The sequence below is a fragment of the Eurosta solidaginis genome, chromosome 1 (genome assembly GCF_040869045.1).
Source record: "Eurosta solidaginis isolate ZX-2024a chromosome 1, ASM4086904v1, whole genome shotgun sequence".
Classification (NCBI taxonomy): Eukaryota; Metazoa; Arthropoda; class Insecta; order Diptera; family Tephritidae; genus Eurosta; species Eurosta solidaginis.
The window spans coordinates 187,138,368-187,163,386 of record NC_090319.1 but is presented as its reverse complement, the minus strand read 5'-3'; the positions used below and the strand labels follow the sequence as shown (position 1 = coordinate 187,163,386).

The following is a 25,019-nucleotide window of genomic DNA, read 5'->3' as shown; positions in this document are numbered from 1 at the left end:
AGTGTGCGAGCTTGGTTGCTGCTGCCTCGGTCATTCGCCAATTTTCCCGTTATGGTTTAAGGCCTGAGCCAGGTTTGCCTAGAGCTAGGGATTGCGAAAAGAAGTAAGAAGATATACGTGTTCATATTTCTTGCCGTTTATTACAAGTTCATTGGAAATGAACAAGCATAGAATTTTGTATGAAGAAAATTCAAGAAAAAATAACTTATTGTGGTGATACAAGATTTTAAACGCACACCTCCATTGTGAATTCATACAAGTGGCGAAGGTTTGATAGAAATGTTCACAATAGTAAACAGCTTCGAGCACCTGTTCAATCGTTGTTCGATTACCTGAATCATTAGCTCACCAGTGGTATATTGCTTTATTTACATATTTTAAAATGCCTGCATAGCTGGTGGCTTGAATTTAATCTATAAACTTGATTTTAGAAATGAATATTAATATATAGTCTGATTTTTGGTAGACAAATTTAAAAGAAAGCTGATTTGAAACAAATGTACAATTCATGGCACTTCAATTTAATAACGGCGAGCAAAAGAAAAACGAACCTTTATTCCCTTATCTGGCCATTCGCGACTGCCGTTCTCCCTGTCAGCTATTATTTGACACGTAGGTATGGCAATGGAGGAATCGAACGATTTTTCGCTGGTACAAATTCACAATGCAAGTCTGTTGCAACTGTGTACACCAAAATTCAATAAAAATAATAAAGTATAAAAAAATGCATTTGTTTCGGTCGTTACCGAACATTTTGATGTTAGGCCTTGGTTGTGCCCGAGAGTACCCAACCTAAGATGGTACTCTGAGCCAGCAAAGGGCCAAACGTGGTGGGCAGAATCCCCGGTAATATTATTTCCGCATATACATCTGTTCCTAGGATGAGGCGGATCGGCGCGGATGCATGGAACTGCGGATCCGCCAGATGGAGATGTGCGTACGGGGCTGCGATGGCACTGTCGATGCTGGTTGTGGGTGTCATGCGCCGAAAATTTGATACGACCGCAGCATGGGTGGCAATTCTTTTGTTTTGTCCGTGTCTTCCTCGGATACGCAGCAGACATCCTGCTTGCCCGCCAATGTTGCTGGTAGGAAGTTGGAGCTCCTGGGCGAGCTCATCCGCAATCACTGCTTCTATTTTCACGACCGCGGTGGGGGTGATCGCTACCGTCGGTATCATGGTGGCGGTGGCAGCTGAATGCGGGGTTAGGAGCCCTGCCCGGAAGGCGGACACTGTGGTGAGTTGTAACGATCCGGATCCGTTGCGGCGGTCCTGCGGCTGATGATGGGTGTGAAGTCGTTGTTGCAGGCGAAGAGGCCTTGTCTCCGCTCTGCGGTCGCGCGAAGATCGTCTCCATGGGGGGTTCCTGGGTTGCCGGCGAAGAGACCGGGTCTCCGCTCGGCCGTTATGTGTATGGCGCCGTGCTGTCGCTGTCCCTTGTTGGAGCCGCTTCCTCTCGTGCTGTAGAAGTGGTCGAAATGATTTGGCTGTAGGCGGTATGGTCGGGCGAAGAGACCGCGTCTCCGCTCCGGTTCGGCTGGCATCTCGGTTTCGGGGTGGACGAAGAGGTCCAGTCTCCGTTCCAGCGTCCGACGCATATAATGAGATTGAGTCATCCATCCGCTCTCGGGGTGAATCTAGCTCCTCTTCCACTTGGATGCTCCATGGCTTGGAGCGGGCTTCTCGTAATAGCTGCTCCTCTTCGTCGATCGAGGCGATGTGCAGCATCGTGTGCTGCTTCTCGCCGCACCGTTTGCATCGCCCTTGGCTCGGGCACGCGTTAGAGCGGTGATCAGGCGCCAGACAATTGCCGCAGTAGCTTTCGCGAATGGTTACGTAGAGGCGCTCTTCTGGCCTTTTCGCCCGAAAGGCTGGGCACAAGCGGATAGGGTGTCGCTCAAGACACACTCGGCATTCCGACGAATAACGCGCTGCGTTCGTGGCAGCATTACGTTTTAAAGCGGCAAAACGACCCATTTTCCTGAAAGGAGTGAAGTAGGTTTCAATGGGTCGGGTCATTTTCAAAGTGCAGGGGCGAGTGGTCCCCTTGTTGTATGGTTGATATTTGAGAAATTTTAGTAGCGCGTGCGTAGGGGGCAACCATCTGTAGCAGTATAAAATATTCGTATTTGGCGCACATCATGTGCATGACCTCTTTGAACGCACGTTATGTGCCTGGATCTTTAGTGCCTTATTTCGTTTATTTTGTGTCACCCGCTAGCGTTTTAGTTAGCCACGGGCACACTAGTGCTGCAGAAAAATGAGCATTTACGATTCTTCAGTTCGCACATTCTGGTACCGAACCGGGTAGAAAGTGGGTAGCGTGGGTTCTTTTGAGTCGCTGTTATTTGTGTTGTTGATGCTAAAAATCAACAACTTCCCTGCCCGCCACAAAAAAAATATGTTTGGACAGCAAATTGTATGCTATGTAAAGAAAAAATAAAAAAATAAAAAAAATCTTCGTTTTGGACGAAGAGAAGAATTTGTAGAATGAATAATTTTTTTGTTTTGTATTGCCCTTCACTTATCTCTTCAACTTTTCCCCAAGTACGCTTGTAGTCCTGTTTTATTGATGGCCTTTAGCAAAAGGCACGGTTCTTGGCTGCGATACCGATTTGCCAGAAACGGGTTTTTGGGTACCCGTTTGCATCTTTTTATGCATCCCTAATACAATGTACATTTAAAACTCGGCATATATATGTACATACGTTGGTACAAGTATATGGGCAGTCAGTGCGCGGACTTTACCGCATTGGTAGAGTGACCTACCTTTTTGACCCCTTTTGCATTTTCTACTACGTCTACGTCTTCTGCTACCAAAATTTAGATTCTACCAATATTTCAGTATTTTCGCACTGAAAACGTATACGGCGATTATTTTTAAAGTGTCTAATTGCCAAGCCCAAGGGGATAATGATTAAAATCCGTCAATTTTTTAAAAATATTTGTGAACAACTTTAAACAAGAAATGAATTTTTGATAAGATAATATAGCAAATATTTTCTGCGCTATTTTTCTGTTTTTTTTTTTTCGTGAATAATTTAAACGAAAATAAAAGTTTGACGTAAACGATAACATGCCGAAATCGGTTATTTGGTGGGAGTATTTTGGGTACTTGGGAATATTCTTGCTGTGATTAGACGTTTTGGTACATGTTTGTCAGTATTTCACACTCACGATACAGGAAAAAAGTGAGTATCGTATAGGCATAAGCTATGTAGATATATACAAAGGTACATGTAATTTTGTCTTGTTTACGTGTTTTAAAGGTGTCATTTCCTTGAAATGCGTGTTATTTGTTTTACAATACATTAATAATTGTTTGGTGCAAATATGAACGGTAGCTGTTGTTTTCTTGGTAAAAATTACCAACTACTACTATTTTCATTTTTTTTGTGTCTACCAACATTTTCCTCTTAAAAGGTTCGCGTACTAGTAGCTATTTACCGGCAGCAAAGACAAAAAAGAGAAAAAAAAATGCTCGGGAACATTCATACACACATACGTATATTGATTGGAAACTCCCATGAATTGGGACAACGGGATGACATCGTACGATTTTTTCCCGTTGCGTTTTCTTTCATCTCCTAGAGCGCGAGGCGTGCGTACGCATATCGAGACAAAAAGGTAAGTGCTTCATAAATTGGGAATTTGCTTATTAATATATTTCTTTTTATTAATCAATAAATTTTTCTTCTTTTTGTTTTCCTTTTCAGATGTAAATTTGGATGGCATATTTCCACGAGTAGACGTAATTATCCAAATGCAGCTAAACGTTCCCCGTGTTAGATAGTCCGTGGTTTCGTACAGACACCATATCGGCACCTAGTGCAGAACGGCGTGATATTAAACGCTCAATAGATTTCTTCTTAACTCTTCAGGACAATGAAGGTAATTTCCCTGTAGCACTGGACGATCTTAAAAGTGGCCGTGATAAACGCTTGGTCCATTGGTGTTATGGTGCTCCAGGCGCAGTATATTTACTAGCTAAATCAAATTTGATTTTTAAAGAAGAAAAAATTTCTACAAACATTAAGACGGTCCGCTGACTTAGTGTGGAGAAAGGGTTTCTTACGTAAGGGGCCCGGTATTTGTCCTGGCCTTGCTGGTAACGGTTATGAATAACTCATTTGGATTTACCGATAACACAATTTTTTTTGCAAGTGAAAAAATATTGTATATACATATTTTATAAATATGTATGTACGTCTAATAATTATATCCATAATATTTCATAGAAATTAGAAAATAATAAATTTCATTTACATTACATGGGCTTGCCATATTTGGCATGCACCAGCAGCACACCAATGCCGTGAGAATACAAGCTGGTCTCTTTTCAAGCGGCCGGCGACGTGCAGAGCAGCCTGTGAAGAACTTCTGGACTTACGGGCAACAATCAGGTAACCACGATCTCAGATCGTTACGCAGCAATTTATTTTTCAATTTCACGATTTCATTCATGACCGCTTAGATAGTACGTTTGTATTTCGACATGTTGCCGCTATCACAGTGTTTACGCGAGATCGTTGCTGAATCTTCATCATCAGAAGATTCTGGCGATTCCTATATGCGTTTGCTTTTTGGATGTATATATTTGCAGGATTTGCCTAGACAACAGTGACCGCGCATAAAAGCTTTACATAAGCCGCTGTTTAAATCTCTGTCTCTGCTGCCACCTCCGTTACGACTGTGCCTTCCACCACCGCCTGAGCGCCAGTTGCCGCCACCACCACCACCACTACTACTGTTGTTATCTTGAAAACTGGAGCCTGTACGCCAATTCCCTCCATTGTTGTTTCGACTTTGATTGATATTGCTGTTACTATTGTGATGTCTGCTATTACTCATATTATTGCGTTCAAAAGCATTTGCCGATGTCATATTTGGTGGCATAACACGCGGCCCCATCATGCCCATTGGCCCAAAGCTGGGTCCATTATTGAACGCAGCAGGCCCTGGCCCATATTGTGGGCCGCCTGAATGCAGCTGCCATGGTGGCGCATTACATGCCGGTGGACCGAATGGACCTAATAAGTTTTGTTGTGGTACTGCGTTTGCAGTCATTGCACCCATTGCTAAAGCACCATTGATGTTGCCGCCCTGCCAAACTGGTGGCAGTTGTCCTCCGCCAACAGCAGCTGCTGCAGCCGCTGCTGCTCCTACTGCTGGTACTGGACGTGGCATTTGCATTTGCGCTGCCAGCATATTGTTCGTGGCAGCTCCGGCATATTGCGGCATAAATCCGGGATATGGACTCACATTGTTTGCAGTTGAAGAATTTACTTGTGAATTTATCATTTTGCCACCAGCAGCGAGGCCGGTATTGGAGAGATTACTTTCCGCGTATTTGGGTGAACTTTTCGGCTCGGGCCATGGCATGTTTGTATAATCGCTTACCGCATCTGGATGCCAGTTATATCTTCAAGTGGTATGACTGGTATGTCGTAGGAGAAATGTGGTTCCAGTTCAGCTTCCGCGGGCGAATCAGGTATCATGCTGTGTGTGAAGTATAGTACACGCAATGTTGTTTGTTCACGCTCGGCTTGCACTTTACGTTGTTTCGATTGATTACCATTTGGATGCGGTGGTACACTATCGACTTCGATAAGCGGTAGACGCCATTCAGCTTGCGGACGCATATTATCCTCATGTGTGAAACCGCGTCGCGCAATATTAATGGCATCGCGTTCGCTATAGCGTTCCAAATTCTTCATATCCATAAAAGATTGAGGCTTTGTAACATTTACGCGCTCATTTTCGTCCAGCTCAAAGTAGCGTATTTGCTCGAGGTGCTCCTGTGCGCGCCACGTTAATTTCTTTTTTGGACCTTTACGTCTATGTAGCATTAGTACACCTGGTGGTCCGTTCGGACCACAACCAGGTCCGGGTGGTTTAGGTACTTCATCTCCTTCGGACACTTTAATTGATTTGGCAGTGGCATCTTCCTCCGCATCACTACTGCCGGTGATATCGACTGAGCCGCCGACGACGTTAGTAGTTGTGTTGCTGGTGTCAGTAGAATCAGGATTGGTGCCAGTGCCCGTATCGGTGCCGGCACCACTATTTGTTTTATTGGCACTTTCATCCGCCGCCTTTTGTTCACGCAACACCTTTTGTTCAATATCTTCTTTAACCTTCTTTAATGGAATATCGTCGTCATCATCAGTGCTATTTCCGCCTTTATCGGCTCCATCTGAATCTTCTGACTTGTTATGCTCTTTGCTATCATTCTCCTTATCGGATTTGTCTTCTCCCTTCGAATGTTCATCCAATGTGTCTTGATAAAATTTCAAAGGAGTCACCTTTTGAGCGTCGGGACTGGTGGGTGTTTCTGGTTCACCGTCTTTGTTTTGTACAGGTGATTGTGTAATGGAGCGTTTACGTTTTGTTACTTTTTTAGGTCCTGTCGCCGCCGAGAGAGCATCAGAGAAGAGATTTGTCTCGACGAGTGTTTGAATTTTCTTTGGTGCAATTAATTTGATAGCGCCAGGTTTCTCATTTGCCACAGTCAGATTATTGATATCGATCATGGATTTCTTAAGTGTTGGCGAATCGGCGACACTGGTAGGTGGTGGTGATGGCCGCTTCAGCGATGAAGGTAAGCTTGCCGGTATGACCGTACCTGGTGCTGATGTAGCAGATGTTGGTTTCTTTAAGCCTTTGCGCGATGGTGGTGGTGGCGCTTCCTCAGTTAAGCCATGTGAACGAAATTGTGATTTATAGGTTTTGACAGTTTTTGCCTTTTCTGAATCACGTCTTATTTCAATAGACATCGAAGCCTTCTTCGAGGGTATTGTTATTGAAGTTGGCTTCGCTGAGTCAGCAGATTCATTTTCATCTTTTGGTTTCTTTGGAATGCGGCCAAGTTTATCTATGGAAGGTGGCACTAACTTGGCAATAGTTTCTTTATCTTTCTCAGCTTGAGTTTCTTTTTCACGCTCCTTTTCTTTTTCCTTATTTGTTGACAACGATGATGATGAAGTTGAGGACAAAGATTTATCCTTATCTCGATGCTTTTCTTTTGAGCTTGACAAAGGCTTGGATGATGATGAAGTCGAAGATGATCTATTTTGGCTCTGGACACCTATCTGCCGGCAGTGGATATGTACAATGGGGAAATATTTCTATTTTATGTATCATCCAAACATTGAAGATGACGAACTCATGTCTCTTCTGTGTTGCAGTGGAATTATAAAAAAAGTCATATTTTTACGCCAATCTCCCATACTTTTCAAAATTATTCAACAGTGTAGAATATTTTTGTGTTGAAAAGGTTTTGTATGATTGAAGATGGTGGTTATAATTTTTATGAATTTGTGTTGATGTTTTTGCTGCCAATAATGTATGATTTTGGTAGCTGGTAGCATCGCTCAGCACTACTTCATGTTGGCTTGGAATTGGCGCTTGCTGAGTTTGTATTCTCATTACTTGGTGTTCTGAAACCTCTTCTGGTGCCGATTGACTAACTGCGGCAGGTGTGATTGTTGTTTGTTTCGTTTGTTGTGGTGCTGAGATCGGCATCGAACTCAGTGGCTCTGATTCGGAGAAATCAGTATCGGTATATTCACCATGAATGCTCTTTTTACGTTCTACTGTGCGCTTATATTCATTCAATTCATCATCGGTTACATTATCGAATGGATTCTTAGCATATGGTGCTTTATAAACGGCCGCATTATGTTGATAGCCACGTTGTATGATTCCCTTGGAGGCGGCGCCCATTAGCACGACATGATCGCCAGCTGGTGAAACGGTGGCCTCGTTAATACGATTAGCTTCGTCCCATGTAACACCCTCGAGTATGTGTGATTGTGGACCTGCGGATATTTTATCAGCCCGTCGATTATCTTTAATCAGTGGCTGTATGCGTTTAAATTCTTTTGGATTTGTGGCAGATATCGAATCTGCGTTAGGTTATTGCTTGGCCTCGTTCCTTTGGCTGAGTGCATCTGCGTTCCGTGGCAGACCCTGAGTCTGCGTTAGGGTTCTGGTGTCCTCGCTCGGGGTGAGTGAGTGAAATGGGGTTTGGTTTTGAAAATTAAAAATAAGTGTTTTGTGGCAGATGGGGATCTGCATTAGGGTGGTTGATTGGCCTCGGTGGGCGAGCGCTGGGTTTTGAAATTTTGAAAATTTAAAAAAGTTTATGGGCCGAGTGCCTTTGTTTTCTGTGGCAGACCGAGGGTCTGCGTAAAGGCTTTTCTGGTATACTCGTTATGGAATAACGAGTGAGTGGGATGGTTTTTTTTGAAAATGAAAAAATAGAATTTTTTTTTTTTTTTGAACGGAGGGATGTGGAGGAACGGGGGGATTGTTAAGCGAAGCTTTTGGTCCTCGCACAATCTATCTCCGTGGGAAGAAGGATCAGTTTGACCAAAAGTCGTCTGACTTGACCCTTCTCGGTTATGAGGTCGACTACACGTACTCGGTTATCTTCGCCGGGGTGTACGTTGACGACTCTGCCTAACCTCCATTCGTTGGGAGATAAGTTGTCCTCTTTGATGACAACTAGATCTCCCACGTGTATATTTTCTTTGGGATGCTTCCACTTCACTCGTTTTTGAAGTTCGGATAGATATTCCACCTTCCATCGCTTGCAGAAAGTATGATGGAGGGCTTTGAGTTTCTGCCACCGATTTATCATCGAGGCAGCGTTCTCACTAGCATCTGGTTCTGGCGGAGCCAGTAGGTGGCTGCCCGTTAGGAAATGTCCTGGGGTTAGTGGTTCCAGATCCGTTGGGTCATTCGACCCTGGACTGAGTGGGCGCGAGTTGAGGCACGCCTCAATCCTGCACAAAATGGTTTGGAACTCCTCCATGGTGTACTTATGGGGAGATGCGATCTTTTTGAAGTGGCTTTTGAAGCTCTTCACTCCCGCCTCCCACAAGCCGCCCATATGTGGAGCAGCGGTGGGAATAAAATGCCAGCTTAATGCTTGATGGTTGTACTTTGAGACTGTTTTGTCTCGGCTTTCGGCCAGAAAGGCTTTGAATTCCGATCGTAGAGATCTGGAAGCTCCGACAAAGTTCGTACCATTGTCGGAGTAGATGTTCTTCGGACATCCTCTTCTCGCGATAAAACGCGAAAAGGCCGCGAGGAAGCCTGGGGTACTAAGGTCACTAGTGGCTTCTAAGTGGATGGCCTTAGTGGAAAAACAGACGAAAAGGCATACGTAGCCTTTTGACAGTCGACATCCCCTACCGCGGTAGCTTTTGATGTCGAAAGGCCCTGCAAAGTCTACCCCGGTATTGGTGAACGCGCGGGTAAAAGTAGTCCCCTCGCAGGGAAGGGTCCCCATAAGTTGAAACTGTGCCTGCTTGCGGTGAATAATGCAGGTTTTGCAATTGTGGATAATGGCTCTGATCATGGTCTTGACATTCGGTATCCAGTATTGGGTTCGGATGAGACGGAGCATGAGCTGGTTCTCGCCATGAAGGGAGTCATGATGAGCCATCATAACGGTAAGGCGAGACAGCCTACAATTGTAAGGCAAGATGATCGGATGACGCTCATTGTATGACATGTCCTTTGAAGCCCCTAGACGCCCCCCTGTTCTAATAATGTCATCTTTGTCGATATATGGGTTGAGTGACAGTATTTCACTCTTTCGGTCGATCGGTTCCCTATTTTTCAATTTTAAATATTCTGTCCCGTAAAACTGTTTCTGGCAGACTCGTATTAATGCTTGAGTCGTTGCCTTAATCTCATCGGCTGAGATTATACACGCTTTTTCGTGGTACGAGGCTTTTGTTCTTGGGTGAGTTCTTTTATAAAACCTCCTAACATAGGATAGAACCTTCAAAGCCCTGGGTAAATTTGAAAAACGGTCGAGAATATCTACCCTTGTCGTGGCATATGTTTGTGCCCTCTTCTCCTCAACGGACGTTTTGTATTCGATCTCTTGTGCTGGCCAGTGAGAATTGTCTTCTTGCAGCCAAGAAGTTCCCTGCCACCACAACGAATTGTTGAACAACTCTGATGCCAGTAGTCCTCTGCTTCCTAGATCCGCTGGATTAGATTCCGAGTCCACGTGAAGCCAGTCCTTGCTACCGACCATATCGATGATCTTAGTGATGCGGTGTGCGACGAAGGTTGACCAGGAGCAGGGCGGCTTTCTTATCCATGCGAGTACGATGGTTGAATCCGTCCAGAGGTGAACTTTTGCTGGTCCCAAATGAATGTTTCGGAATATTGATTCCATGATTTCTGCGAGCAGGACAGCGCCGCAAAGTTCTAAACGTGGTAGTGAGATGGTTTTCACTGGGGCTACTCGGGTTTTGGCTAGCAAGAGATTTGTGAAAATTTTATCATCCCTTTTTACGCGCATGTAGATTGCTGCTGCATATGCCTTTTCCGATGCATCGCAAAAACCATGTATTTCGATGTCGTCCTCGGGCGTAAAATTTACCCATCGCGGTATCCTAATGTTATCTATTTCGTTATAGTGTTGGGTGAAATTTTCCGACCGTTCTAAGGTAGTTGGGGAGACAGGTTCGTCCCACCCGGTGCCCTCTAACCAGATATGCTGCATTAGTATTTTTGCCACTATGACCATTGGTGCAAGCCAGCCTAAAGGGTCGAAAAGTTTGGCTATAGCGGATAGGATTACGCGTTTGGTGATGTTCTTGCCACTCTCTAAAACTCCTGCGGTGAAGTAAAACATGTCTGAATGCGCGTTCCATCGTATTCCGAGTGCCTTCACCGAGCTAGCCTCTTCGAACGCTAGGAAGTCCTCGCTGAGTAGATCCGTTTTGGGAATGTCCTGAAGGATTTCCTCACAATTTGATGTCCACTTGCGCTATGGAAAGCCAGCTGAGTGTAATGCATAGCGAATCTCGTTTCTTGCTTTGATAGTTGACGCTATTGTATGCCCTCCAGATAAAACGTCGTCGACATACATACTTTCGCGTAATATACCCGATGCTATTGGGTGGGTATTTTCTACATCATCAGCCAATTGTAGAAGTGACCGTATCGCGAGGTAGGGGGCGCAGTTTACACCAAAGGTGACAGTCTTTAGTTCGTAAAGACTGATGGGTTCGTTGGGGGATGTTCGGTGGACAATTCTTTGAAATTTGGCGTGATTGTCGGTCACCCAAATTTGCCTATACATCTTTTCTATGTCACTATTAAAGACAAAGCGGTACAGTCTCCAACGTAGAATTAAAATAGGCAAGTCTGCTTGGAGTACTGGACCTGGGTGGAGTATGTCGTTTAGACTAATGCCATTTGCTGTCGGCCTTGACGCGTTGAAGACGACGCGCACTTTGGTAGTGGTACTTTCCGCTTTTACAACGGCGTGGTGGGGCAGGAAATAACTATCGGAATCGTCGGATGGAATGTTGTTTTTGATTTTTCTCATATGTCCAAGCGTTTCGTATTCGGATAACACCCGAACATATTCTTTCCCTAACTCTTGGTTTTTCAGTAATCGCCCCTCATTTCTGAAGAATTGTGAACATGCGCGCTTTAGGGACGGTCCTAATTTAATATTCTCAGGGTAATGCAGCCTGAATGGTAGCGAAACGGTATACCTCCCATTTTCATCACGTTTTGTCGTTTCCTTAAACAGTTGTTCACAATACCTTTCTTCTTCAGTAAGCATTTTATTTTTGGGAACATTTTCTACCTCCCAGAAAGCTTTTAATTGATTGTCCAATGCAACCTCGTTATAAAATGACATGATGCTCTTCGTTGGACTCGGTGCTTCGATGCGACCGGTTAGTATCCAACCGAACACTGTCTCTTGGGCCAAAAGTGTATTTAGTACATTCTTTTTCAGACCGCTCAGTATAATTTGGGGATATATGTCTCCTCCAAGTATGAGGTCTACGTCTTCGTTGATGTAGAACCTCTTGTCTGCCAACACCAAGTCTGGGAATGCCTGCATAGTCATGGCGTTGATATGGCAGGATGGAAGATTCCCAGTGAGTTTGGCTAGGACTAGAACGGGTGTAGTCAGGCTGAAGCAGGCATCCACTGGTGAACGTAATTCAATTTTGGATGCCTCCTTCACCTGAGCTGACACCGCATTTGTGATGCCTGAAACTTGGGCATGCATTTTTCTCGCTGGCAAATTGATTCTGCGTTTCAGTCTTTCAGTTATAAAGGAACATTCGGACCCTGAATCAATTAATGCCCGTGCGGAGAAGTCGGTACCATTATGGCGAATGTGTACGCGAGCAGTTCCTAATAGCACGCCTGTGCTGGAATTGGCATGACAGGATTTTACATTCTGGTTCGCAGATTCTCGCGCCTGTGCCGAAGTTGTTGGGATGTTATCCGCATCTTTGAAAGGATTGCGGAGAGCCGTGTGCTGAGATGTATCCGCATGCAGGAGCGTGTGGTGACGAGAGTGGCATTTGTAACAGTTGTAGGAACTGGTGCACTTCGTCACGGTGTGTCCTGGGGATAAGCAATTCAGGCAGCCACTTGTGGATTTTATAAATTTAATACTTTCTACTGGGGTTAATTCGCCGAAGCGTGAACAGTTGCGTAATCTGTGTTCAGGGGATTTACACATTTTACAAATTGATTTTATTGTTTGCTTGGATACTTTCGTTTGAAAAGCACCAAGTCTTTTCGTAGGGGGGTCTGACGATTGTCGTGACGCGTTTGGTTTTTGCACTTTCGAAGTGGCATGCCCTGTAAAACCAGACACTGTTTCAAGTGTCTGAAACCGATTAGACAGGAATTTATCCATATCCTCCCACTTGGATATGTCCATTTTAGGGTCTATACTTTGCTCCCAAAGAGCCAGCGTGCTCTCTGGTAACTTGGTTGAGCATAGATAGGTCAGGATTGCATCCCAATTGGAAGTGTCAATTTTGTGGCATTTGAGGGACGAAATACAATTATTTATATCATTTTGCAGCTTTTTTATTGAACTGCCACACTCACTTTCTACCTTTTTTAAGTTAAATAAAATTTGTAGTTGTGTGTTAACTAAGATACGTTTGTTTTCGTATCTTTCACACAAGTTTTTCCAGGCCATCTCGAAACCTTCATTTGTGAGAGGGCATTTCTTTACGATATCTTTTGCTTCGCCCTGCGTTTTGTTGTTGAGATGGAATAACTTTTCCAGCCCTTTCAAACTAGAATTGTTTATATATATTGCCGTGAACAGGTCGCGAAAAGTTGGCCAAGACAGATAATCCCCTTTAAAACTTCCGTGTCGCAAGCCGGGAGGCGAATTTTATGCCCATGAGGTTCTTGCTCAGGGTTGACGTTCTTTTCATCCTTCTTGTATTTTTCTGCCTCAGCAGATATAGACGCTGAACATCGCACGTAGATTGCGTATGCTGCCTTTTGCTTCTTTCTGATCGCCATAACGTCATCCGCTGACACCTCATCAGATCCCAATAGCGAATCAAACGCAGACTTTACCTTCTTCCACAAGAGCCGCAACTCTTCCTGCTGTATTTCAAGGGTGTGTTTGCTATGGTCGCTCTCCGGAATAAGGCTGTAATCTTTATCAAACTCTGCGATTGATTCTGCTAAACGGATGTAGGTTTCCATTGTTTTATTTACGTTTATTAAGGAGAAAATTGCCGAATAGAGAAATAGAACGCTTTAGAGTAAAAACTACCTGCCCAGTAAATAAACACTATTGAGACTCGACGCTTTATTATTTATTTTTATATTGCAGACTTTTTGTCTTGGTAGCGACAACGAAAAGGGTTTATTTTATGGACTTTTTGTCACAGCAGCGACAACAAAAGGGGGACCACTCGCCACGTCCACAGATAAATGAGTGTATTGTGAACAAATGAAAAAGTGCGAGCGATATTGCTAATGAAAATCGAAAAATAACCAGAAAAAAGTGAAGAAAGAAATAAATGTTTTGCAAGAAGTGAGCGCCTGAATTAATTTAATTGGAATTAATGTGTTTGTGATGTGCAAAAAAAAAACAACAACAAACTTATTCGGTATTGTGCGGAAAGTGAGGTTAGGTTAACCTCTTCCTTGTGTTGTGTCTGGAAAACCTTACCACTGGTGGGGGGATAGACCAGATAATCACAAGGATCGAAATAAAATTAATAAACCAAGTGATTTAATTTTTGAAATTGGAAAGAAAAAAATGGTGCTCACTAAATAACTTCACTTTTTCACTTCTTTTTTGATTTTAATTTTTTCGCGCACTACACGGGTCTTTTTTTTGTTTTTTTTTTTTTTTATTTATTTTGCAAAAAAAATAACACTCAAAAAAAAAGTGGCAAGAAATATAACACTTACTTCTTATTGGTTTTTTGTGCCAGAAAAGTTGATTGTGCTGTGCTGTGGTTGGCGAATATGCTGTGGCTCTGGTCACCTATGTACAATAACTCCAACTTTTTCCTTGTAAATTTTCGGCTGCTAATATCGTGTTGTATAATATGTAACTTCCAAACTTCTTTGTTATGTTGCAAATGTGCTGTGTTGTGGACTGTATAACAAAAGGCGCTTTTAGTTCCTGGTGAGGAGGACCAATGTTCGGCCTGAGTGCGTCTGGAACCGGCAGTGGGTAGGCGCACACGGGTCGATCTCGGAATGGATGGGTCACTCAAAGAAATAAATAAGAACACAAAGAGGATTCCCTCGTTATAAAATAATATTTAATTAGAGTGTAAGGAAATATAAAGAGGATACAATATTACCTTTGCGTATAACTTGACGATGGTGATCCTGGGCGATGTGAACTACTTGGCAGTTAATCGAGAAAGAGGCCGGTTGTCCCGTTGATGACAACCGCTAAGCCGCGAAAAGGTCCTCTGGTATTAAGGAGGGGAAAAAAGCCACGCACACAACGACCCCCACATATACGTGCATGGGTGCTGACAACCTGCACACACACGTGCATGTGTATGAAACGCATGCATGTGCATGCATGCACACAAATGCGGCGTGAGTGTGGGTGGCTGGAAATATTATTAAAACGTTAGGGAGGGGCGCCGTCAATCAGGTAAAAGTTAGGCATTGGGCCTAAACAATAGCTCTCAACTGAGTATGTAATGTTCGGTTACACCCGAACTTAACCTTCCTTACTTGTTTTTCTAGTAAAGTATGCAAAACTTATTACATTATATATTCTAACATATTTAAGGTCACAAATCCATAAAAAAAATTAATACCACTTAACAATATTTTTGAAACAAATCAAAGACAATCCCTTAAAGATCTCAATATAAGAAAAAATGGACTTAAACCACTTTCAAAATAAACGACTCAAATAATTACCCTGACCGAATCCCGGATGGATCCCGAAAATCATCCAGAAATGAGGCCCGAAGGGTCCCAAAATGATCCCGAAGAAGCCACGAGAAGGTCCCGAAATTACAATGACGGGATCCTGAAAATCATCCCGAAATGATGCCAGAAGAGTCCAAAAATGATCCAAAAATGAGCCTTTCTACTTTCTCTGATTTTCATGGATGAATAAGTACAAATTTTTTATATTTAAAAATGGGCGTGTTCTTGTTGAAGGACATTTCGTGCACGCTTACGTTTTGTATGAGAAATTATGCGAACAACACTATCCGCATTTGCCTCTCCATAAAACGTTTAAGCGCAAATATATATGCACGAAGAAAACAGAGTACAAAGCCTAGTTCATTTGAACTCGCCGCTGAATTTTCCCATGTTTTGAACAATTCCATCAAGGCGAGTTTCATGACACATACATATGATGAATTTCATATCAAAGGCTGAAAAAAACGTACATTTTGAACCCGACCCCCTCAGAATTTGATGAAATTTTGCATGGGGTTACATCTTACCCACCCAAACACAACCTCATTTTTAGAAATTGCATTTCGAGGCATTTGTGGGCGTGGCAAGGTATCGAAATATCCGAAAATATTAGAAAAATGACGATAATAGGTAGTGCTTTCCCAGTTTGAAAAAAAAAAATTTAGAAAAAAATTAAAAAATTTTTTTCTTTCAGTGTAGTATAGAATCTTTACAGTATATGTTTTCAAAGGTGATTTTAATACCTTTCTAACGGTATAAAAATTTTTCAAATTGGTTGATTAATTTACGCGTGATATCCAAATATGAGAAAGTAACCAAGATATGCATTTACTTAAATAAATTTAAAAAAACAAATCCCATTTTAGTTTTCAGATATGTTATATATATTAAATAGACCTTTCTAAAATAAAATTTTATTTTTCAAAATCGCTTGATCTTTGAAGTGTTTTGTCAGTTTTAAATTTTATTTAAAAACATTTTTTTTTTCAGTGTACTAAAAATTTTTACAGTGTATTTTTTTGAAAGCTTATTTCAATACCTTTCTAATGGTATGAAGATCTTTGAAATCGGTAAAGCCACTCCGTAGTAATCACACTTTAAAAGTACCTATTATCGTAATTTTTCTAATATTTTCGGATATTTCGATACCTTGCCACGCCCACAATTTTTCGAAAATGCAATTTCTAAAAATGAGGTTGTGTTTGGGTGGGTAAGATGTAACCCCATGCAAAATTTCATCAAATTCTGAGGGGGTCGGGTTCAACGCATATTGGATTTGATATGAAATTCATCATATGTGATACACCATGGCAGCCACTCCAGTTCTGAATTTGCGTTCGTTCGTAGCAATGCTGTGCGTAGTGTGAAAATTTTAAAAACTTAACTCTTAAGTTACAAGCTAATTTTTAGCAGCTATCTTTGTAGAGCTTAATGTAAGACTTTTTGTAAAGGAAGTTTCAACCCAATAAGTTTAGTAGTATATGAGATTATCTACTTCCAAAATTTAAGGCTTTGATTAATAATACGTATTGTAACGAATTTACTTGCAACTCCTCTTATTTGCAATCCTCTGCTAAGTTCGAATCACTAAACTGTTGAATAAATAACTCCAATTTGTAATAATGCAAAATGGCCTTTATTAAGGTACTTCACAATACACTCAACTGTGCAACGAATAGCTTGCTTAATAACCACACTGATTGATAGCTCAATGAAACTCTACTATTCAAAATAATACTGCTATTGCTCGCTAGATATCGTCTTAATCGCAACTGCTTGACAACTCAAATCAAACTGAATTCCTTCTTACTCGCTGGCGCCGCTTTTATAGTTTACGCTGCATACTTCTAGGCTCTTCGATTTCCAGAAGTTACTAGTTGTTTCGGCTACAAAATCGCCAGCCACAACTACGTGCACAAATTATTGCTCTCTCTTGTGACAACTCAGATAAGGTATATGCATGTGTTTGTAGTTTACAGTCTCCCTCACACACATAAGCGTATAAGTAAATTCATCTGTGTGTGACATCTCATCTCTTGCTGCCTTGTATGTAAATGTTGCTCGTCGGAATGTGTACATATGTGTAGACGCAATTATTTATTCGTTTATGTAGATACATAATGATTGAATTATTGATGTGCATTCACGTCACTGCTTAGATCGGCTTATAGCTGGCAGCACTCCTTAGTTTTGCTAATATTCGTAACACTGCCCTCCACCTAAGTCTGATCGTCCCGATCAGACAAATCTCTCGATCTAAACGCTACTAGCATCGCCAAATGTACCACTCTTCTACTCCGTGGTTTCTCAATGCTTTGTATGCGGTAGATGGTATCACTGAGCTTCTTCACAATCTTGTACGGGCCTTCCCAACTGCACCGAAATTTGGATGGAACAACTTTCCGCCGGTGAGGGTTGTATAACAGTACCAAATTTCCCGCCAAGAAACTTTTCGAATTATTGTTCTCATGGTACCTGTGTTTCATCGTACCACTCAATACCCTGGTTCGTTCCTTTACACTCTGTTGTTTGGCCGATGAACTACTTCGTAGAGCTTGCGCTGGACGGATTTGCTTTGCATAATCAGTATCGTTCCCACGTTTCCCCACAGTAGTGCGCTCTGGATTGAAACTACCCTCGCATTCCTTCTCGAAAATTCGTTGCTTCATTTTCCTGCGTCTTTTAGGTTTTGTCAATGCCAGTGTTTCTCTCGCAGGTACTTTTGATTTTGATTTATTTGGCCCATTCGATCTATCAACCTTTGCCTTCGACTTTCGTGGTCTTTGTCGAGTCTTTTCCACCAGTACCCGATTACTGCTGAACCCTTTTTCCAAACTACAGTTAAGTGGTATGTCCTGGTTCTTATAGCGCATAATTTTTCTCCGCATATCGATCCTGATGTCATGGTCAACCAAGAAGTCCACTCCCAATATGACTTCATCAACGATCTCCGCCACAACGAATTTGTGTAGAACCATGACCTTCCCAATTAGGACTTCACATATTACTTCTCCCTGAACTTGGTTATATTCGCCTGTGACCGTACGCAATCTCGCTCCAGGTAATGACTTTATTCCCCTGTAGACCAAATCAGATCGAATCAAGGAATGAGATGCCCCCGTATCTACAGTTAGTACACGCTCTTTACCATCCACATTCCCTCTGATGGTAAGACTGCTTGATTTCCTTCCAATCTGCGACACAGATATCACAGGACATTCGACAGCCGGGGCAAGTTTTCGTTCTTTACTTTCGACACGCTCTTGCTCATTTCCGCCAGCTTTGCGTTTACGGCCACCCACATTGTTGGAACTATTAGGACCAAGATCGCAATGACGTGCAATGTGACCTGGGTTGCCGCACTTGAAACATTTAATAACTCCGGCATTCTTCTGTTGAGATCCCCTTAGTGCTTCCAAAATTGTGTCTACCCACTCCGGCCTTTCTACTTCCACACGATGAGCTTTGTATGCTGGTTTACTCAATAATGACGCCGTTTCCTGAGTCAATGCATGGGATACCGTTTCAGAAAATGTTTGCTTTGGGTTCGCGTATGTGGCTCGCTTCGTTTCGACGTCCCGTATGCCATTTATAAAGCTTTGAATCTTCACTCTTTCCGTGTATTCCACGGGTACGTCCGCGTTTGCAAGATGAGCCAATCTTTCAATATCTGAAGCAAACTCCTGCAATGTCTCATTTGCTTTTTGGTAGCGGTTTTGCAACTCAATTTGGAATATCTGTTTCCTATGCTCGCTTCCGTAACGTCTCTCTAAAGCGCTCATCAATGTTTCGTAGTGGTTCCGCTCGTACTCTGGGATGGTCTGTAAGATTTCCGCGGCAGGCCCTTTCAGTGCCACGAACAGAGCTGCAACTTTATCTTCAGCATTCCATTGGTTCACTGCTGCGGTCTTCTCAAACTGTAGCTTAAAGACCTGAAAAGGAACAGAACCGTCAAAGGATGGTGTCTTTACCTTTGGATTACTCGCTGAAACAGCTGGGCGGTTTAGTTGTAACTGCTCCATACGACCTTTTAACGCTTCTATTTCGGCATCAATTTTGTCCTCGAGTTGTAAAATTTTTGCATCCTGTTCTTCCAGTTTCACAAAGAGCTGCGATGATACCTGTTCCGAAATTTGTGCCGACATTGCAGATATACGTGCCTCTTGCGCTTCCAGTTGAGACGCCAAATGTGTCTTCTGTTCTTCCAATTGTGATGTTATACGGGTTTCCTGCGATTCCAGTTGGGATACCATATACGTCTTCTGTTCGTCAAGTTGTGAAGAAATTTGTGTTTCCTGTGCTTCAATCTTCGATGTTATTCGTGTCTCTTGGGATTCCATCTGTGATGACATATACGTTTTCTGTTCTTCCATCTTGGATGTTAAACGTGTCTCCTGCGATTCCAGCTGAGATGCCACTGTCGATGTTTGAGCAGTTATTGCAGCCAATATCATGTTCAAGTCTGTGCTCGTAACTGTCTGCGATGTTTCGTTTTTCTCTTCAATTTTTGTTGTTGTTTCGTCCCCATCAGGATAAAAGACAAACTCGTCCACATCAATTCCTTGCGATTCCATTACCTCTCGTAGCCGTGCTTGAAGTTCGATCTTATTCCCAGTTGTATTTAATCCCCGGTTTTCCAACTCCTTTTTCAGTTGCTGGATCTTCAATTCACTGAACTTTGCCATGTCCAAGTTGTATTCCCAATCTTCGGAATTTATTCAACAATTCCTCTTCTGACACCAATTGTAACGAATTTACTTGCAACTCCTCTTATTTGCAATCCTCTGCTAAGTTCGAATCACTAAACTGTTGAATAAATAACTCCAATTTGTAATAATGCAAAATGGCCTTTATTAAGGTACTTCACAATACACTCAACTGTGCAACGAATAGCTTGCTTAATAACCACACTGATTGATAGCTCAATGAAACTCTACTATTCAAAATAATACTGCTATTGCTCGCTAGATATCGTCTTAATCGCAACTGCTTGACAACTCAAATCAAACTGAATTCCTTCTTACTCGCTGGCGCCGCTTTTATAGTTTACGCTGCATACTTCTAGGCTCTTCGATTTCCAGAAGTTACTAGTTGTTTCGGCTACAAAATCGCCAGCCACAACTACGTGCACAAATTATTGCTCTCTCTTGTGACAACTCAGATAAGGTATATGCATGTGTTTGTAGTTAACAGTCTCCCTCACACACATAAGCGTATAAGTAAATTCATCTGTGTGTGACATCTCATCTCTTGCTGCCTTGTATGTAAATGTTGCTCGTCGGAATGTGTACATATGTGTAGACGCAATTATTTATTCGTTTATGTAGATACATAATGATTGAATTATTGATGTGCATTCACGTCACTGCTTAGATCGGCTTAGAGCTGGCAGCACTCCTTAGTTTTGCTAATATTCGTAACAGTATGTATAAATTTCAACTCTTTGACAAAATGTACATAGCTTTTGGTATAGCGGTGGGAAAAAACGTGAATGCACGAGTCTCTTTAACACGTTACGGGGAACTTCACAGTCTTCTTAATTTCCACATAATTACTTTAACATTACAACGTTTTTAAACGGCTTTATTTAGATTTACTTGACAGGCTGGTTGGCTGGCACGAATTTTGTAATTGAAATTTAAGTAAATTCCCTATAAGCTACAAGCATGAAACTTGGAATATAGTTCAGAATCCGATGACAATGCAATAATAAGAAAAAATCGCCGTGAGGTGGCGCAAGGATCGAGATATTCACAAAAATCGTATTTGTGGTCCGATTTGGCTCATATTTGGAACACATAATACATAAAAGAATAGAAAGGGACCTATGAAAAAATCGCCGCTAGGTGGCACAAGGATCGAGATAATCACAAAAATCATATTTTTGGTCCGATTTGGCTCATATTTGGAGCTTCTGATCGCCATTCACCAGGGAATCCAGGTGGTTCTTTTATATGCGGTTCAAGCAGCTCACCACTTGCGATAGCTTGCGGACATGTATCCCACATGAAGCCACAGAACATCCGTTTGGTGGTGAACTAATGTGGGAAGGCGATAACCTGGCTATTCTACTCCGTCATAATCCGCTAAAGTTCATTAGCATCGTCTTATGCACCTTATGGTGACTGCAAGCGGGCGGCCGTCTTAAATCAAACGGCTCGCTGTATAAACGCGTGCCTCATCCCCGCTGAGCGCAAGAGTATGGACAGAAATATTTTGGTCAATTGTCAGTTTTGTGAAAAAAGAGATTCATAAATAAATACGGTGAAGAATAAAAACAAAAGTTTGCCTACAATTATATAGAAGTAGGGTTCGAAAAACAAAGAAAAGCGAAAAGAAGTTTTTAAATTGAATGCTCAGATTGAGATTGGATTACAATTCTTAGACCACAATTTGAAAAGATTGAGAAACAGCTACAAAGAAAACTGATTTTAAATAATCGGAAAGATCATCAAACGGATGGATTAAAAAAAAATATTGAAAGTTTAAGAACGAGTGATAACTAAAGGAAACAAAGAGACTACAAAACGTACAAGTAAAATTTTAATCAATTTAATGAAAATGGAGGCTTCTTCTTACTAAAGAAAATTCTGTGAGTGATGAAGTAGTCGGAGAAGAACAAGCTAGTGTCTCATTTCCTATTGAAATTACAGGTGACATCCGTATAGAACCCGAACAAAATATGTCAACAGAATATGTGTTGCTGAATATATGTGAATGAATGAAAAAATTAAAAGTTTAAGAACGAGTGATAACTAAAGGAAACAAAGAGACTAGAAAATATACAAGTAAAATTTTGATTAATTTAATGAAACTTGAAGATTCGATTTATGCAAATTAGTATCAGTTTCGCAATTACGTTCGTGGCTACGAAAGCTTGTGTTGCGTACTAGTCGAACGAAAGGTGTATTAGCGGTTCGCCTTAACGAAGTACCTTTAAATGAACGTGGTAACTGTCCCGATATTCTTACTAAAGAAAATTCTGTGAGTGATGAAGTAGTTGATGAAGAACAAGATAGTGTCCCATTTCCTATTGAAATTACAAGTGACATCCGTATAGAGCCCGAACAAAATATGTCAACACAGCCAACCGCGAATGCTACAAATTACTTTAATCGTGAAATTGAATTTTTGAAACGTGAAAAGGAACTTTTTGTTCGATTATTTAGTTGTCTGATCAACGCCCTAGACTAGTACCTAGGACCTACCTAATTATTTTCTAGCTTTTAGTATTATTATTACTTCCTGTATGAAGTGTTTTCAATTAAACCGTTTAACTAAAATTTACATAGATCTCCTTCTATTCTTGTATGTATTATGTGTTCCAAATATGAGCCAAATCGGACCACAAATACAATTTTTTTGAATATCTCGACCCTTACGCCACCTAGCGGCGTTTTTTCCTTAGGTCGCTTTCTATTCATGTATGTATTATGTGTTCCAAATATGAACCAAATCGTACCAAAATTACAATTTTTTGAAATATCTCGATCCTTGCGCCACCTATCGGATTTTTTTCTTATTGTTGCATTGTCATCGGGTTCTGAACTATATTCCAAGTTTCAAGCTCGTAGCTTATCGGAAAGTTACTTAAATTTCCATTACAAATTTCGTGCCGGCCAGCCAGCCTGTCAAGTCAAGCTAAATAAAAATGTTTAAAAAAAAACATATGACTCAATAATGCCCAATGTTTCCTCGTACGGATAGACTGGCGATTATACCTATGAACGAATGTGCAGAGCTTACTTAAAATCATCTTTCGGTTGAGGCTGCCCAGTTTTTCGGTTGATTTAAATCCAAAAAAAAAAAAATCAGGGACCCATTTTTAATAGTTATTTTTTTCACTGACTCGGACTTTTTTAAAAAGTCCACAAAAAACGTTAAATCCCGGCTTTTATACTTTAAGAACGAAGAAAAGACCAGCCCTATAGCTATGGAAAGGCTAATCAAAATTAAACGAATTTCGTTTCATTTTGATCGGACTTTTACTATATAAGGTTTAACTTAATAATAGCCGCTACCAATCCACATTCGTGACTTGGTTGGTCTTATCACTAGAGTATGATATTAACTGGCGGCTTCCAAGCCCAGCGCAAAACCCGCTCAGCGGGGATGAGGGATTTATGATACACGTTTATACAACGAACCGTTTGATTTAAGACAGACGCCCGCTTGCATAAGGTGCATAAGAAGGTGTTTTGGTATTCAGCAACATATATTTTGTTGACATATTTTGTTCGGGTTCTATACGGATGTCACTTGTAATTTCAAAAGGAAATGGACACTTGTTGTTCTTCTCCAACTACTTCATCACTTACAGAATTTTCTTTAGTAAGAATATCGGGACAGCTACCACGTTCATTTAAAAGTACTTCGTTAAGGCGAACCGCTAATATTCCTTTCGTTCCACTAGTACGCAACCCAAGCTTTCGTGGCCACGAACGTAATTGCAAAACTGAATACTGATTTGCATCAATAGAATTCTCCGTTTTCATTACATTTATAAAAATTTTGTCTCTGATAACATATCGATCATTAGGAAGTTTTTTATCCACGATATATGGACCTTTGAACTTGGGCAAGAGCTTTTTATTGACACCGACTGTATTATCGACATTCTTTATCATGACATAATCACCAACTTCAAATTGCCTAGCAGGTGTGTTCTTTCTAAGGAAATAATCTTCGTTGAGCTGCTGGAATGGCAGTATTGCCTCACTCGCCTCCTGCCTACAAACCATTAGATTACATTGTTCTATGTCCTGTTGTTCATGAAAAAACTCAGTAAATTCATCAACGATGGGTCCTCTTCGGCTAATTCCAAAAAATAGACTAGCTGGAGTGTTACCAGTTAAGCTATGTACTGTGTTGTTAATAGATAACTCAATAATGCCCAATTTAGAATCCCAATCGGCATGATGAAGTGGCGCACTTAGTTTAGTAAACATCGGATTTAATACTCTATTGACTCTTTCAACCTGCCCATTAGCTTGCGGCGATCCGGTGGTGATTTTGATATGATTAATGTTGTTTGTTACTAGGAACTCACTGAACTCAAGGGATGTAAAACAGGTGCCTCTATCTAAGTTTATCCTAGAAGGTCGACTATAATACTGAAAATACTTTTTTAGAGACTCAATTACCTCTTTAGTACTAGTTGAGTTAGCTGGGTATAGTTTCGAAAATTTGGTGAAAGCATCAATTACCGCTAACAAATGTTTTCTTTTTCATTTTAAAGAAGGCAATGGTCCCAGATGATCAATGTGAATGGTGCCAAAAGGTATCGACTCCTTGGGAATGCTGTAGAGGTTCCTTTCGCTTATTTGAGCAGGTGCCGAATATTCAATACATTTTAAACAATTCTATATATAAAGAAGTAAGGAAGGCTAAGTTCGGGTGTAACCGAACATTACATACTCAGTTGAGAGCTGTGGAGACAAAGTAAGGGAAAATCACCATGTTGTAAAAAGAACCTAGGGTAACCCTGACATGTGTTTGTATGACATGTGTATCAAATGGAAGGTATTAAAGAGTATTTTAAAGGAAGTGGGCCATAGTTCTATAGATGGACGCCATTTAGGGATATCGCCATAAAGGTGGACCAGGCGTGACTCTAGAATTTGGTTGTACATTATGGGTATCAAATGAAATGTGTTAATGAAAATTGTAAAAGGGAGTGGGCCTAAGTTCTATAGGTGGACGCCTTTTCGATATATCGCTATAAAGGTGGACCAGGGGTGACTCTAGAATTTATTTTGTACGATATGGGTATCAAATGAAAGGTATTAAT

General features: G+C 41.5%; 2 protein-coding genes and 1 pseudogene across 4 annotated transcripts in view; 1 reads left to right on the top strand and 2 right to left on the bottom strand.

Annotated features, from left to right (window-relative positions):
• LOC137236957 (protein anoxia up-regulated-like) overlaps positions 1 to 25,019 on the top strand; it is a 1,647,042-nt gene that overhangs the window by 1,330,404 nt on the left and 291,619 nt on the right. The gene's annotated exons all lie outside the window — the stretch shown is intronic.
• On the bottom strand, positions 4,568 to 7,170 carry LOC137238731 (serine/threonine-protein phosphatase 1 regulatory subunit 10-like; annotated as a pseudogene).
• On the bottom strand, positions 7,137 to 21,252 carry LOC137238730 (protein hu-li tai shao-like). Its single transcript, XM_067763807.1, has 2 exons — positions 21,159 to 21,252; positions 7,137 to 7,908 (listed from the first exon to the last, which is right to left on the bottom strand). Exons 1-2 carry the CDS (start codon positions 21,250 to 21,252, stop codon positions 7,214 to 7,216), a joined length of 789 nt encoding a protein of 262 aa, XP_067619908.1. The 3' UTR covers positions 7,137 to 7,213.